This window comes from Haplochromis burtoni, unplaced genomic scaffold (genome assembly GCF_018398535.1).
Source record: "Haplochromis burtoni strain Fernald_Lab_line unplaced genomic scaffold, NCSU_Asbu1 Contig_407, whole genome shotgun sequence".
Lineage (NCBI taxonomy): Eukaryota > Metazoa > Chordata > Actinopteri > Cichliformes > Cichlidae > Haplochromis > Haplochromis burtoni.
The window spans coordinates 80,841-93,784 of NW_024582768.1; the positions used below are offsets into that span (position 1 = coordinate 80,841).

General features: G+C 38.3%; 1 protein-coding gene across 2 annotated transcripts in view; it reads left to right on the forward strand.

Moving 5' to 3' along the window:
• ttc28 (tetratricopeptide repeat domain 28) overlaps nt 1–12,944 on the forward strand; it is an 84,904-nt gene that overhangs the window by 35,346 nt on the left and 36,614 nt on the right. For both annotated transcript variants that reach the window (XM_014340822.2, XM_042213014.1), the window contains exons 4-6: nt 461–682; nt 1,561–1,749; nt 1,850–1,946. In XM_014340822.2, the coding sequence (XP_014196308.2) occupies nt 461–682; nt 1,561–1,749; nt 1,850–1,946 (508 nt within the window). The remainder of the gene's footprint in view (nt 1–460; nt 683–1,560; nt 1,750–1,849; nt 1,947–12,944) is intronic.

A 12,944-nucleotide genomic window follows, 5' to 3' on the forward strand; every position in this document is an offset into this window, starting at 1 on the left:
CAAATTACATTTTGAAGGAAAGCTAATTGCACAGACAGGATTATAGTTTCTATCAACATAACAAGGAAGTGATTAGTTATTTGGCATGTTAGACAATGCTTTTTTTTTTTTTTCCCCAAAAATTATAACTGATATCAATTGAAACTGATCTTATTTTTCTGAATACATTTCTGGCTGCTCATTATCTTTTATGTAAATGGTTGGACAATTAAAACTGAAAGTGTGAACATTTTAAGAATGTAAAAATGTAAGAATTTTTTCACTTATTTTACTGGCAAACCTACTTAAGATCAAACTGGTCTGTGTACGGTTCATGAAATACATTTATTTTGCCACCTGTGGTCTACATGATTGTGTTCCTGTTTATTATAAGCATGTGAATTATTGTGTACCTTTTTTTTGTTGTTTGTTTTTACTGAACACTGATCAATGTATGTATGTTGTGCATGTGTGATTTCAGGCTGCATCTAGTGCTCTAAGCAGTCTGGGTCATGTGTACACAGCTATTGGTGACTACCCTAATGCACTTGCCAGCCATAAACAGTGCGTGCTGCTGGCACGGCAAAGTCAGTGCAAGCTTTCCGAGGCTCGCCAGCTAGGCAACATGGGTGCTGTGTACACTGCGCTGGGAGACTTCACCAATGCTGTCCAATGCCATGAGCAGCATCTGGACATTGCAAAGGTATAGTGGTAATGTAATATATTCATATTACATTACCAATATGTTTTTCTTTGGTTTTCATCTCTTAAAAGGTGCAGTTTTAATTTAAGCTCTGCATATTTTAACCATGACAAGGCGACAGTATTTCTATTTAACCTTTGGTGTTTTGAGATCTGTGCTGCTATTTTGTAAACTTTTGATATTTTTTCTTAGTCCTGCCCACATTTCCACAAAAGATTTGACTAAATCTGCACCATTTTCTGGTAAAAGGATATATTACACAAAAGTATAGCCCAGCTAAAGCTTTAGCTGATATCTTTTTAGCATTACATTTGTTTGGGATATATAAGTTGTTCCTTCACATTCTGTTAATAGATTTATTTTATTGTAACTACTTAATTAATTCACAAAAAGCACCTCTTGACTGACCACAGTGAATTTTGGAGTTTATCTCAAAAAGGTCATGCCTAAAAGATATAGTGGTTTGTTTTGACTCAGTTGAATAACCACTCTGCAGCTGCCACAAATACTCATCACAGCACCAAATTCAGATTAATCCACTGCTAGTCCCCCTGACTAACATTAACTAAAAGTTAGTGGCCAGAATTATGAATGCCTAACTCACTCACTAATACAACACTGGTTTTGATTTCTTCTTCTTCTTTCTTAGACATTCACACAACACATAGATTTACACAGTTTATATCAGGATAATGATTTCCTGAGAACCTAGCTTAAATAAACTAAAGGATCATTTTAGCAATATGTTCATCTTTAACTGTCTGGGATAGCAAAAGAAAATATAAATGTCGTGATCTCTGTGGAAATTCCATTGCATGCCAATAAATAACCACAAAGGTAATTTCTTAGTGACGGTGAAATGGTGGTTTGTTTGGCAGAGTCTGGAGAACCGACGTGAGGAGGCACGAGCGTACAGCAACCTGGGGAGCGCTTACCACTCCCAGCGGGACTTTGACAAGGCCATATCGTACCATACAAGAGTGCTGGAGTTGGCCCAAGAGCTGGTCGACAGAGCAATTGAGATGAGGGCATATGCTGGTCTGGGGCACGCTGCCCGATGCATGCAGGTTGGTATATAACTATAAAGGTGTAGTTAACTGAAAAACAAATAACTACGAAATAATGAATCACAGTCTGATAAAAATGCACTATTTTTGTTCGGTTCAGGACTTGGAGAGGGCTCGTCAGCACCACCAAAACCAGCTAGAAATTGCTCAGGAACTGCAAGACAGAGCAGCACAGGGCAGAGCCTCATCCAACTTGGGTAGGTTTGATGGAGGGTCATAGAGGGGTCACCTGGCTGGAGGTAATAGGTTTTTTAATTTGGCGTCTGAATCTGGGATTTTGTTGTGGGAAACTAAAATGGTATGCCTTTTTTAGCTTTGGTCATTTTAAATGGCAAATCTATCTTTTACTAACAGTAAAATCAAAGTATGGCAGGTTTGACACACTGTGGTACTCCAGAACCTGTTGACAGCTACTGTGTAACAAAATTAATAAAAAAGTAAACCGTTATTTACTTTAGGTCTTGAGTGGTTCACTCTCTGTGCCATCAATAGCACAATACTACTCTCACTTGGATGTGCACCTGTGTATCCTATGCAGCTGCAAACATTTGATCAACTAAAACAGACATGTACACCTTTGGTTCCTGTCAACATTTTTTTCAAATAATAAGACTGCATCAATGCCATTCTTCCCCTTTTGGCAAACAACAGATTCAGCAGAGCTAATTTTCAGCTGCAGTCCATAGCAGGTAGGTGGCATATCAAATGAATCAACAAAACCAAACAGATATATGTGGGCATAACTGAAAGACAGAAAGACATGTAAAATAAAACACATACCATACAAGACAAAGAGTGGGCTTACAGTACAGACAAAAAATTAAATAGACGGAAATTTGAAATTGGCCAAAGGCTGGACCAGAGTGCAAAATATAACAGTGTGCTGGTGCACCACAAAAGGAAGTTAGATATTTTATTTACTTTTTTAATAGTAATAGTTCACAGGCATAATTCTCAACAGCATCCATCCATCCATTCGCTTCCACTTATCCTTTTCAGGGTTGCGGGGGGTGCTGGAGCCTATCCCAGCTGTCATAGGAGGAGAGGCGGGGTACACCCTTGACAGGTCGCCAGTCTGTCGCAGGGCTAAACAACAGCAATGAAATTAACAACGATAAGATGAAATAGACAAATGTGGGAAATGTAATCAATTTGCACTGTTACCCTAGAACAGGGGTCTGCAACCTTTAAGACCCAAAGAGCCATTTGGACCCGGTTTCCACGCAAAAGAAAACACTGGGAGCCACAAATACTTTCTGACATCTAAAATTAAGATAACACTGTATATATTGTTTTTTTTTACCTTTATACTTTGTATAAACAACTAAGGTGTGTTGCTTATGAAATCCATGAAGTGCTGCAGAGAAAATCACATTTTATTTATGTAATTAACACATTTTGAACTCTTAAAGAAATATAACAAAAGGAAAGACACCCAGCTGAACTAAAATGATCTATGTAGCAAACAAAAACTGTTGTGAGCCGCCACCCTTATATCGCCTTTGGGCTTTTGGAGCCTTGACCTGACTTTTAAAAACTAATTGGAAAAAAGCACTATGCTGCTAAAAAATGAAAAATAGATATTTACAAAATTCTGCCTAAATATGTACTTTACCTGGTTAATGTGTGTGGCGGGGCGTGGTCTGCAGCGCCGCTGCAGGGGAGGCGGACCCACCTGAGGGGCACCCGCAATCACGCCTCGCCGCCTTAACGTCTGTGCTATTTATGCTGTTGTGTTGTTGTTGGTATGTGTCGGGCTGTGAGCTGAAAAGCTGCAGCCGGCTGTATGTGTACAGCAACCGTGTGTGAAAAGTGGTCTATAAAGAGATGCTGAAAAGCATGTTCATGGAAACATCGTCGGGTCTGCCGTGATATGTTTACAATGGGACTTCTGCTCCTGAACCTCTGCGCACAGCGTCTGCAAATCGGGGCTGTACGAAGTCACTTTCATCTTTACGCAGGACTGTAAGCTGTCATCTGTGAGGCGTGAGCGGTGTTTGTTTTTAACATAGTTCACGGTGGAGCTGCTAACATAATGTGGATCCGAAGATCCATAATTGGCCTCGGTTGAAAGTCTCAATAAATGCACGGCGTTTCGGCGGGTACACCGGCTTCCGCGAGTGTGGTGCTTATTTTGAGCGATGAAAAAATAATAGAATATAATTTTATTTTTATATTTCAATATTACAATAATCTTCCAATTTAGAACTACAAGTTAAAAAAGAACTAACATAAATAAAATACACTTCAGCTAAATACTTCTAATTTATTTTCCTAAACCATGCAGAGCCGCACTATAAGGACTAAAGAGCCGCATGTGGCTCCGGAGCCGCAGGTTGCCGACCCCTGCCCTAGAAGGTACATAGACGACAAGAGGGACGGTGTAAAATTGCTACTTCTATGCTTTGTACCTTAGAAAGAAAAGAAAAAAAAACGGAGGGCCACTGCCTCAGATGAACAAAAGAAGAAAAGGCTTTTGAAATTCTACAGTATGCCTTTAAATCACTAGTTCATATTCAGTTCATTCCATGATCTGGCATTATAGTCAACAGCAAGCGAGACACTGACGTGAGAGTGCTAAAAGTTTATTCACAAAGTATACACTCATTCAGGAAAGAATGATTGAATGAAAGATGATGGCTCTGGGATGGGATGGGTACCTCCCGTTTCCAAGATTGGTGGGGGTACTGGGAATGGGGGGCTCGGGTGGGTGCCTCCTGGAACTGGTCGTCATGTGCCATCGGGGGTGTGCTGTGGTGCCTGGGTCTTTGCTGGCTGGTGTCCCTTTTGGGCTTCGGGTCTGTTCACTTCCCTGTGCTGTGGCCCTTCTCTCTGGGTGCCCCTGACGCATCTATGGGTCTGCTTGGTTTTTTCCCACACTTCATGCTGGTGTTTTGGCTTCTTGGCCTTTGCTATTGATTGCGACCACCTGGGTTTTCTAGGTGCATGTGGGTTCTCTCTTTGTTTGGATATTTGAACTCTGGTAATTCGGGTGATTTCGATGAGAGATGAGGTGTCCTCACAGGACAGTTTACCTCATTGTCTGGTCTTATCTGTGCTTGTGTTTTCATCCTTGATTAAATGTTTGGTTTTATGTGACATCATCCTCAAATCTGAAAGTCTTCACAGGCCCTCAGTTTGGTATGAAAAACCCTTCAAGTGATATAAAAAAATACAAAACTGTATCCTGTGTTTTATTCAGAAGATATTTAAGAAGGTTGATCCCTGGGAGAGACTGACTGGGCTCTTGTCCTGGGCTAGGACAACTCGGTCTACATCGATCTGTAACATTAAGTACACACAAAGCACTATTTGTTTGTTATATTGCAGACCTGTGTGAGTTTGCACTAGCTGTAGTGGCCTAGTACAACACGTAGATGCTGCAGTTTTGACATCTTGTTAAATCAAATTCAAGGATGGGAGCTTTATATCATGCGATGGTCCTGCTTCTTAAGGGCCTATCATTTGACTGCAGTAGCGTCTCTCTGGACAATCAACACTCATGTTTTATTAAGTGGTTTCTGGTTTCTGCGGCCACAGTGATATCTGAGATGCTGTGAACCTGAATCCATCGCTGAATGGACAACTTGCCACGTTGTGCATGTATACGGCACTGTGCACTAAAAGTAAAGTGAGGATGCCATCTTAGATTTCTGGGGATTTAGACTGTCTCAATGTTTTTTATTTTTTGTTGATTTTTTTTTTTTTTATTGTTTTGCAACTTAAAATAAAAGGGAAGCTAGAATTCTTCTTTCTGGTGTTCTGAACTGCAGCGCCCTTCTTCAATTCCTAAATTTGTTCAAAGAATGGAAATACAGTGATGGCAAAAAGAACAGACGCCATTTGACAATTTAAAGTTTTTGCATGGACACAAAAAATGTATTTGCTCATTACTAGGGCCATATTCCAGGAAAAAGAGTTGACAGTGGGAAATTTACACCATAGCTACACTCCAACTGCAAACCCAGCTGAAAACCCTACGACGTAACCTGATGTGCACCTCCCTAGAAATATAACTACACCTCTCATTAAAATCGCCTGCAAAAATTGTGATTTCCAGCTACTTTTTTGCCATGGATTTTTTTTAAGGTATCAGTGACAGAATAAAAATCATCTTCTGAGTTCAAGGAATAATAATCATAGCATCATAGCAGTGTTCACAAATGTCAGGAAGTTAAATGCAAAACAGTTACTATCACTATCAACGTTAACTCAATAAGAAAAAAATCTCTTCTATGGTGAGAGAGCCATGAGTGAAGACGGATATTAGAACAAATTATAGGCTAAATGGTTACACTGAGGGGCATTAAAGAACAGTTTTTATGTAAATCTCAAAAATGAGCACATTAAGCGTTCACTGAACAGTTTATGCCAACATAAAGTGTTCCAAAAGTAGTTTTATTTTATTTAATAAATGGTGGAAAATAAATTAACCCTCTGCAAATACCTCCTCTGATCAGACTTTGAAATGCCAAAAAAACTGCAGTCCTACATGAAGCTGGTTCCAAAAAGCAAATCACTCCCATGTTAAAATGCCAAACTTCACAATATTAACAAACACTATGATCTCTTCCAAATATGAGACCTTCTGGCTCCAAAAACCAACATGGCAGCAGGAAAAGAAATGAGGCCTTATAACGTAAAGCCCAGAAATCAGAGGATAACTATATAATGGCTTTATCTATCTTTTATATACAGTCTATTAAACTCTGCTCAGGTAATATTGTGCGATTTCCACCACTCTTCTCACTTTATGTCACTGCAGAGCTTTTTTGTAGGCAAATGAGTGAAAATTGCTTTATTTCCTATCTGAAGTAAGTAAAAGGAAAACATGCACGCTGCACTGGTTCAATAGATACTTTGATGTGTGACTATAGGCTACTGCTGAAGTCGCTGACACTCTCCTGACAGATGAGCTTCAGTCTGTGTTTCAGATCAATGATTCACATCATCATTTATGGATGATTACGGTTCTTTGACTCTGAATGCTGACTTGACAACCTTTCACTCTGCTCTCCTCTGATATTTTCTCTCCTCCTTTCCTCTTCTTCTGTTCTTCAATTTCCAACCCTAATTTCTTCCTCTCATTTCATCTTTTGTTTCATAATGATTTCGTCCCCTATTATCTTTTACCTTATTTTGTCTTTACACTCACTACATTTCCCATGTTTTCATTACTTCATTCTTCCTCTTTCTTTTCTTCCTGATTTTACTCCTTCCTCCCTTTCTCTCTGTGCATTCCTTATCTCCTTGCCAGTCTTTTTTTCTTCTTCTTGTGTCTCCTGTTTTCTCCTTGCTGTGTTTTTTTTCTCCTGTTTTCTTGGGTTTCATTCTCTGTTTACTCTTAGTCCCCTCTTTTCCAGTCTGACCTTTCCCTCTTATTTTCTTCTTTCCTCACCTTTTTGTTTTCTTCTTATATCTCCTTCCTTCACCTCTTCCTTTCTGTATGAAACATGAAATTTGGAGATTATCTCAACCTAAATTAGACCATATAATACTTGTATTGTATTTTACATAGCAGCACCTTTAAAGTCCAAAAATAACTAAACTAGGGCAGTGTCTGGCTGCCCAGTGGAACTCCTTAGTGATCTGTGATGGTACCGTTTAAATCTTAATTACCCTTTTTCTTGTGTTGGTAGCACAACATGCAGTATCTTGTGTTATTGTATGTCTGCCTTTGACTGTGACCCAGTCCACAAATCTTGTCGCTCCTCTCAGGGTAGTCCCATATGAACGGACTCTTGTGGCTCATCCTGGCTAGGCTAGGTATCACAGTGACTTGATAGTAGGGGTATGATAGTATGATAGCTCCTTTCCTGAAGGCTACAACTGACACCAGTATGTGTCCACTGCTTGTGAAGCTCTCCCGTGTTACTGAATCAACTTTTACTGACGATGCTCTCAAGCTGTTTCCTGTTGTTTGTGCGCTTTTTCTTGCTATGCTTTTCCCTTCCAGTGAGCCTTCCCTTGGTATGCTTTAATACAGCACTCTGCAGACAGCCTTTCTTGTGGAGAGTGTCAGTGTCTCTACATCTGGTCAACTGTTAAGTCAAGCAGTTTTTCCCATGACTGATTCTGTGTACTGAACTAGAACAAGACATATATGGAAATTATATTTTAATTTCAAATGAAAGATACTTACTGATTCTTTGCTACTATGGGCCTGAAGATATGGTCCATTACTGTAAGAGTACAGCGCTCATTTAAGGATCCAGAAGATGGTTTCCAGTATACCTCACTCGGTTAAGCAGGTGACCCATGTGCTGTAAGGCTGCTGCAGATGTCAATAAATGCTCCAAACCAGAAAGCAAGAAAAAAAAACGACCCAGAAGACATGTGTGAAGTAATTTCTTTGCCTACTTGAATAATAAATTCTTTATATTTAACTTACTCTCTACGATATTCCAAAATGTATGTGTGTATCTCTCTCATCTCGAGTTATTTGCTAACTTTAGCTAATAAACATGTATTCTTCTTTATGATGGTCGGACAGAAATAACTGCATATAGTCCATGATATGTAGCTCCTGACCCACAAGTTGCCACACCCAATTTCATTCACTGATGACAGAGCAATTTTTATCCTACTATGGAGAAAGGGGACTGTGGATCACCACTCTTCTCCTTTCTAATCTCTCTATGCTGTCTCAGCTGAATACCTGTCATCAGATCTCAGCTAATTTTCCACACCTCTAATCCTCGCAGCACTGCTGTCTTCACACTGTGTCCCCTCCACGCTGGGGAATCCCACAGAATCTGCAGGAAACCTACAGGCACCCTTACACCTCAGAGAAGTGTGGCTTTAGGTTAGAGGAAGATTGTGCATGTGCTAATGTGCACACCTGTGTTTGTAGAGTTTAGGAGGATGTGTGTAACTGTAACCAGTGATTCTAGCCAGCTCTGCAGGCTTCTCTGTAATCCTCTTAATGCAAGACCCCGATGAACAAGGTCTTCCTTTCTATATCACCAACCTCCTCCTCCTCCTCCTCGCATAACCCGGTTTCTACATATTGTTGCCAGCAGCGTTTATGAGACCTTTTTAAATTCATGTACATTTACATTAACAATGTGACTTCATGTTTGTTTAAAACATTTAAGGTTTTTTGCTAGTTTGACAGAATTATTTTTTCTACAGTTCACACCGAAAGTAATTAGCAAATTAAATAAGGAAGTGTTTTTTTCACCAAATGTTTATTTTGTTTTCTCTTAGCTTTCATTGTTTTAAAAGTAAATCGTGTGCTATTTACATTTCCTTCAACCTTTATTGTGAAATCCTTTGCATCGTTAGATTTGAGTGCTATAAGCTAAATCACCACTGATTACCTTTCTGAGTCATGATGATGGTGCTGATGAGATATCAGAGATGAAGATGAGGTGCTGATGAAGTATTGAATTTATATTTCAAATGCTTTTTTTAATAGTTGCAGTTCTTCTCATTGTATTGTGTAGAGACTGTAGAAGCAAACGGAGTAAACTCAAATGCGTCACATCCATGGTTAAGTCAATGTATGGATTTGAGCTTCAGAATCTAAACCCACTTATGACATTTCTAGTCTTTGGATTGGTTTAAACACTATTCTTTACGACCAAATGCCAAGACGTGACCTTTACTTACAATGCACTGTATGTCATTTAAAATTGTGGCATCAGCAAGTTCTCCAAGTCATAACCAGACCTTTTTTTAACCGTTACCCCCCATATATGTTTTTGTTTAGGATAAACAGAGAACAAGAATTTGCAAAAGATGATTGATATGAGAAAAATTATTTGAATTAAAACTCATGAAAACTATTAATTATATTTTTATAATTATAATAATAATAAATTATAATTATGTGTCAGAAGGTATAATAAATACTAAGAAAATCTGAATTTTCTAGCACCATGCTTAAAGGGGGCCCACTATGCTTTCCCTTACACTTAATATGACAAAAGAAGTATTGAAGTAGTAGTTCATTTATTTTATATGTAGCATATTGAATATGTTATATAAGTATTGGGTTCAGTGAGTGTACCAGGAATCCCTGTTAATAATAAATAAATAAATAAAAAGAACTCAGACTTCCGACTGCACTGAATGCTCCATTTCTGGCAGTTTTTTGATACTCTTGGCACTGCATGATTTCAAAGTCAGGACGTCATTGTTGGGGCTTGCAGAGTAAAGGAATCAGATCCAGAAATAACAAAGTATGTCTTTTATTCAGACTGGGAAAGTCCACAAATTAACAAAGAACAAAATGAAGAAACATTATGGAATCACTTTTGGATCTAAATATGCAAGAAATAAACTTAAAATATTAACTGAAATTTAATGCAAACCATGAAAACAAAACTAACAATAGAATGTTAAGGCAATCTAAACTGGTAGCCAAAACTCCATAAATATGAATCCAAAAACTCCCAAGCAACTTTTAAACCAAAACCAGGGACTTTGGCAGTCATAGAAAGAGTATGAATCTGTAACCTTTGGATTTGTGAATTATAGATATGAAATCAGCTTAAAGTGAAAGCATCTGTCTTATGAGAATGTAATATCATGCACAGAAAAAGTCACTCCAGTTTCTTCAAACTCTGTCTCTTTTAAAAGTTCATTTTTCCTAAATGTGTTTCAGTTACACAAGGACATAGAACTAAGTGTCCTGCTTTCAGTTCAGCCTTGCACTTGGCACTTAATTCCTCACATGTTTAATTGATAAAGCTTGATGAAGCACTGGCCATAAAATTCATGCAAGTTTACCACAGCTCCTACAAAGCAAGCAAGAAAAATCAACAATCTCAAGTCTAGATTCAGAAATAAATCCTACTTACAGGTGATCTGCTGCTTTTGTTGTATTTAAGATTGAAATTAACTGCAAGGATGCAAGTTAGGCTGTGGACTTCCACATGGAAAAGTGGGGGTTCCATATTAGCAGCTAAAACTCAAGAGGCTTAGAATAGAGGAGGAGAGAGCTATTTTAAAAGGTGGGTTTTTGTTGTTGTTGTTTTTAGCAGGGTTCCTAAAAAAGATTCACATCCTTGATAGGGATCAAGGATGTGAATCTTTTTTTTTTAAATGATGATTTAGTCAGTCAATATTTTAACACAATCTTTAAATCTTGATTTTGGACTGTTAAAGTCACACATTAGAAAAGTGTTTACAGTAAGAAATGTAGAGATAGAGGTGGACATGAGCCAAGGAGTTGGGAAGGATGGCTCACAGTTTACACTCGGTGGATCAGACCCTAGTCATCTCTCTCATTACACAGTCTGACATGAAGACCACATGTGACTTCCTCCATCTGGTGTCTGGATACCCCTCCGTATCCCTTCCTCCCCATCCCTTCCTCCCCACTTATAACCCCTTCTCGTCTGTTTTCCCTCTGTGACTTTATTGTAGAAAAAGCAGATTTTATATAAGGTCTCATTTCAACATTTCTCAGAGCAGTTATAAATTATTCTGGCGCAGTGTAATTATTGTCTTTGGAAATAGAAGACTTCCTATGGATGGCATTATTAGGATTTCTGTGTGAAAAATTCAGGTTACTCAAACAGTTTAATGAAGGGAATCACAGGAAGAATGTAGGTAAAAAGTTTTGCATTATTGTATTAATGCATTAACATGCATCATGTATAATAAAACAGGGTCATGTTGGAACAGTTTAATTCATTTTTCAATGTTTATTGCCCATTTTCTAGAATTGTGCTAGCTGTACCCTCTGTCTTTTAGAATATGTACATGGTTCATGTTGTTTAATACGTTTATATTAATAAAATTAATAAATGTAAGTCTTGAAACAGAACTTGACTTTGGCCCACAAATCTCCACCCCAAAACTCCACACCTTTATTCTCATTCTAGCTTGCATTTGAACACTTGCAACCATGACTTTACCTTCTTCAACTGGTATAATGGCAGAAAATCAGTTAACAAAAGTTATTGTTTTAGTTGACCAAATTCACTAGAATATGGAATCTGTATTTCCCTGTATTGTGGTTTGATATGCCAATGCTACTACTAAGCAAGTTTGACACTGTCAGGCTTTCTTTGCGTGAGCTGGTGTGATAAAAATAAAATGCCATAGATACAGTGACAGGTATCATGGTGGTGGTTTTTAACTTTGTTAACTAAGGCTTTCTGCTTCAGGATCTGAGATAAAGATCTGACTATTTTTCCACACAAAATAGATCGCCTACACCAATCTGAGGCATTATCAGAGTAATTGTCAAGGTCCTTGGCCAGTGACCCAGTGTTTTGTGTATTATTATTGTTATTCTATGATTTCTTCATTGTATATGACTTCTAGTGTTCTGATTTCTGTTTTTGTATTCTAGTTCTTACGTTTTGTTCCGGTGTCCTCGTGTTTAGTATAGGTTTAGTTCTGTGCCCAGTCTGTTTCCTGTTTTACTTTGAAAGACAATGTATTCTGTTTTGCTTCCTCCCAATCTCGTCTTCGTAATTAGTGTCAGCTGTGTCTCCCAGGTGTTTGCCCTTTGCCCAGTTCCTTCTGTATTTAGTGTCTGCGTGTGTTCCTGTTCGTCATTGCATCTTACCTGTGTGTTCTGTTTCAGGCTCAGTTTCTAGCCTTCCCAGTTTAGTTTCTGTTTTGACTTATGTCAGCAATAAAGCTGAGGTCTTTGAGTTTAATTTTCACATCCACAAGTCTGCATTTAGGTCCTACTTTCCTGCCTGCCGCACACAGACCATGACAGTAATGTGTTATTGAGATATGAGAACAAAGACAGGAAGTTAAGGCCCAGGTGACACACACAGAAGAGCATTTACCAAAATAAAATAAAGTAGAAACAAGGAAGGGCACCTACACACATACAAAACACAGAAACACAAATTAAAAAGAAACACAAGAATACAATGAATACAAGAAACGATATCTGTATAAGTCAAAATAGAGACTATAACACAACATATATTATAAGAACATGGGGAGTTTACTTAAAAAAAGAAGAAGAAAAATTGTCAGATTTGGACTGTAATGGAAATGTTAACAGCCAGCTTTCACTTTGAATGTAACCTTACTTCTAATCTTACCTTAACCTTGGGGGGGGGGGTTATTCTACTTTGTACTAATATGCCACTATAGGGCAGGCATAATTGTAATTTTTTTCTTTCAATCTCCTTACAATCAGGCTTTTGGCATACATATAAACAGGGGTGCATATAAGTGGTCCGCAGGTGCACATTCGCTGTCAAAATAAAAGA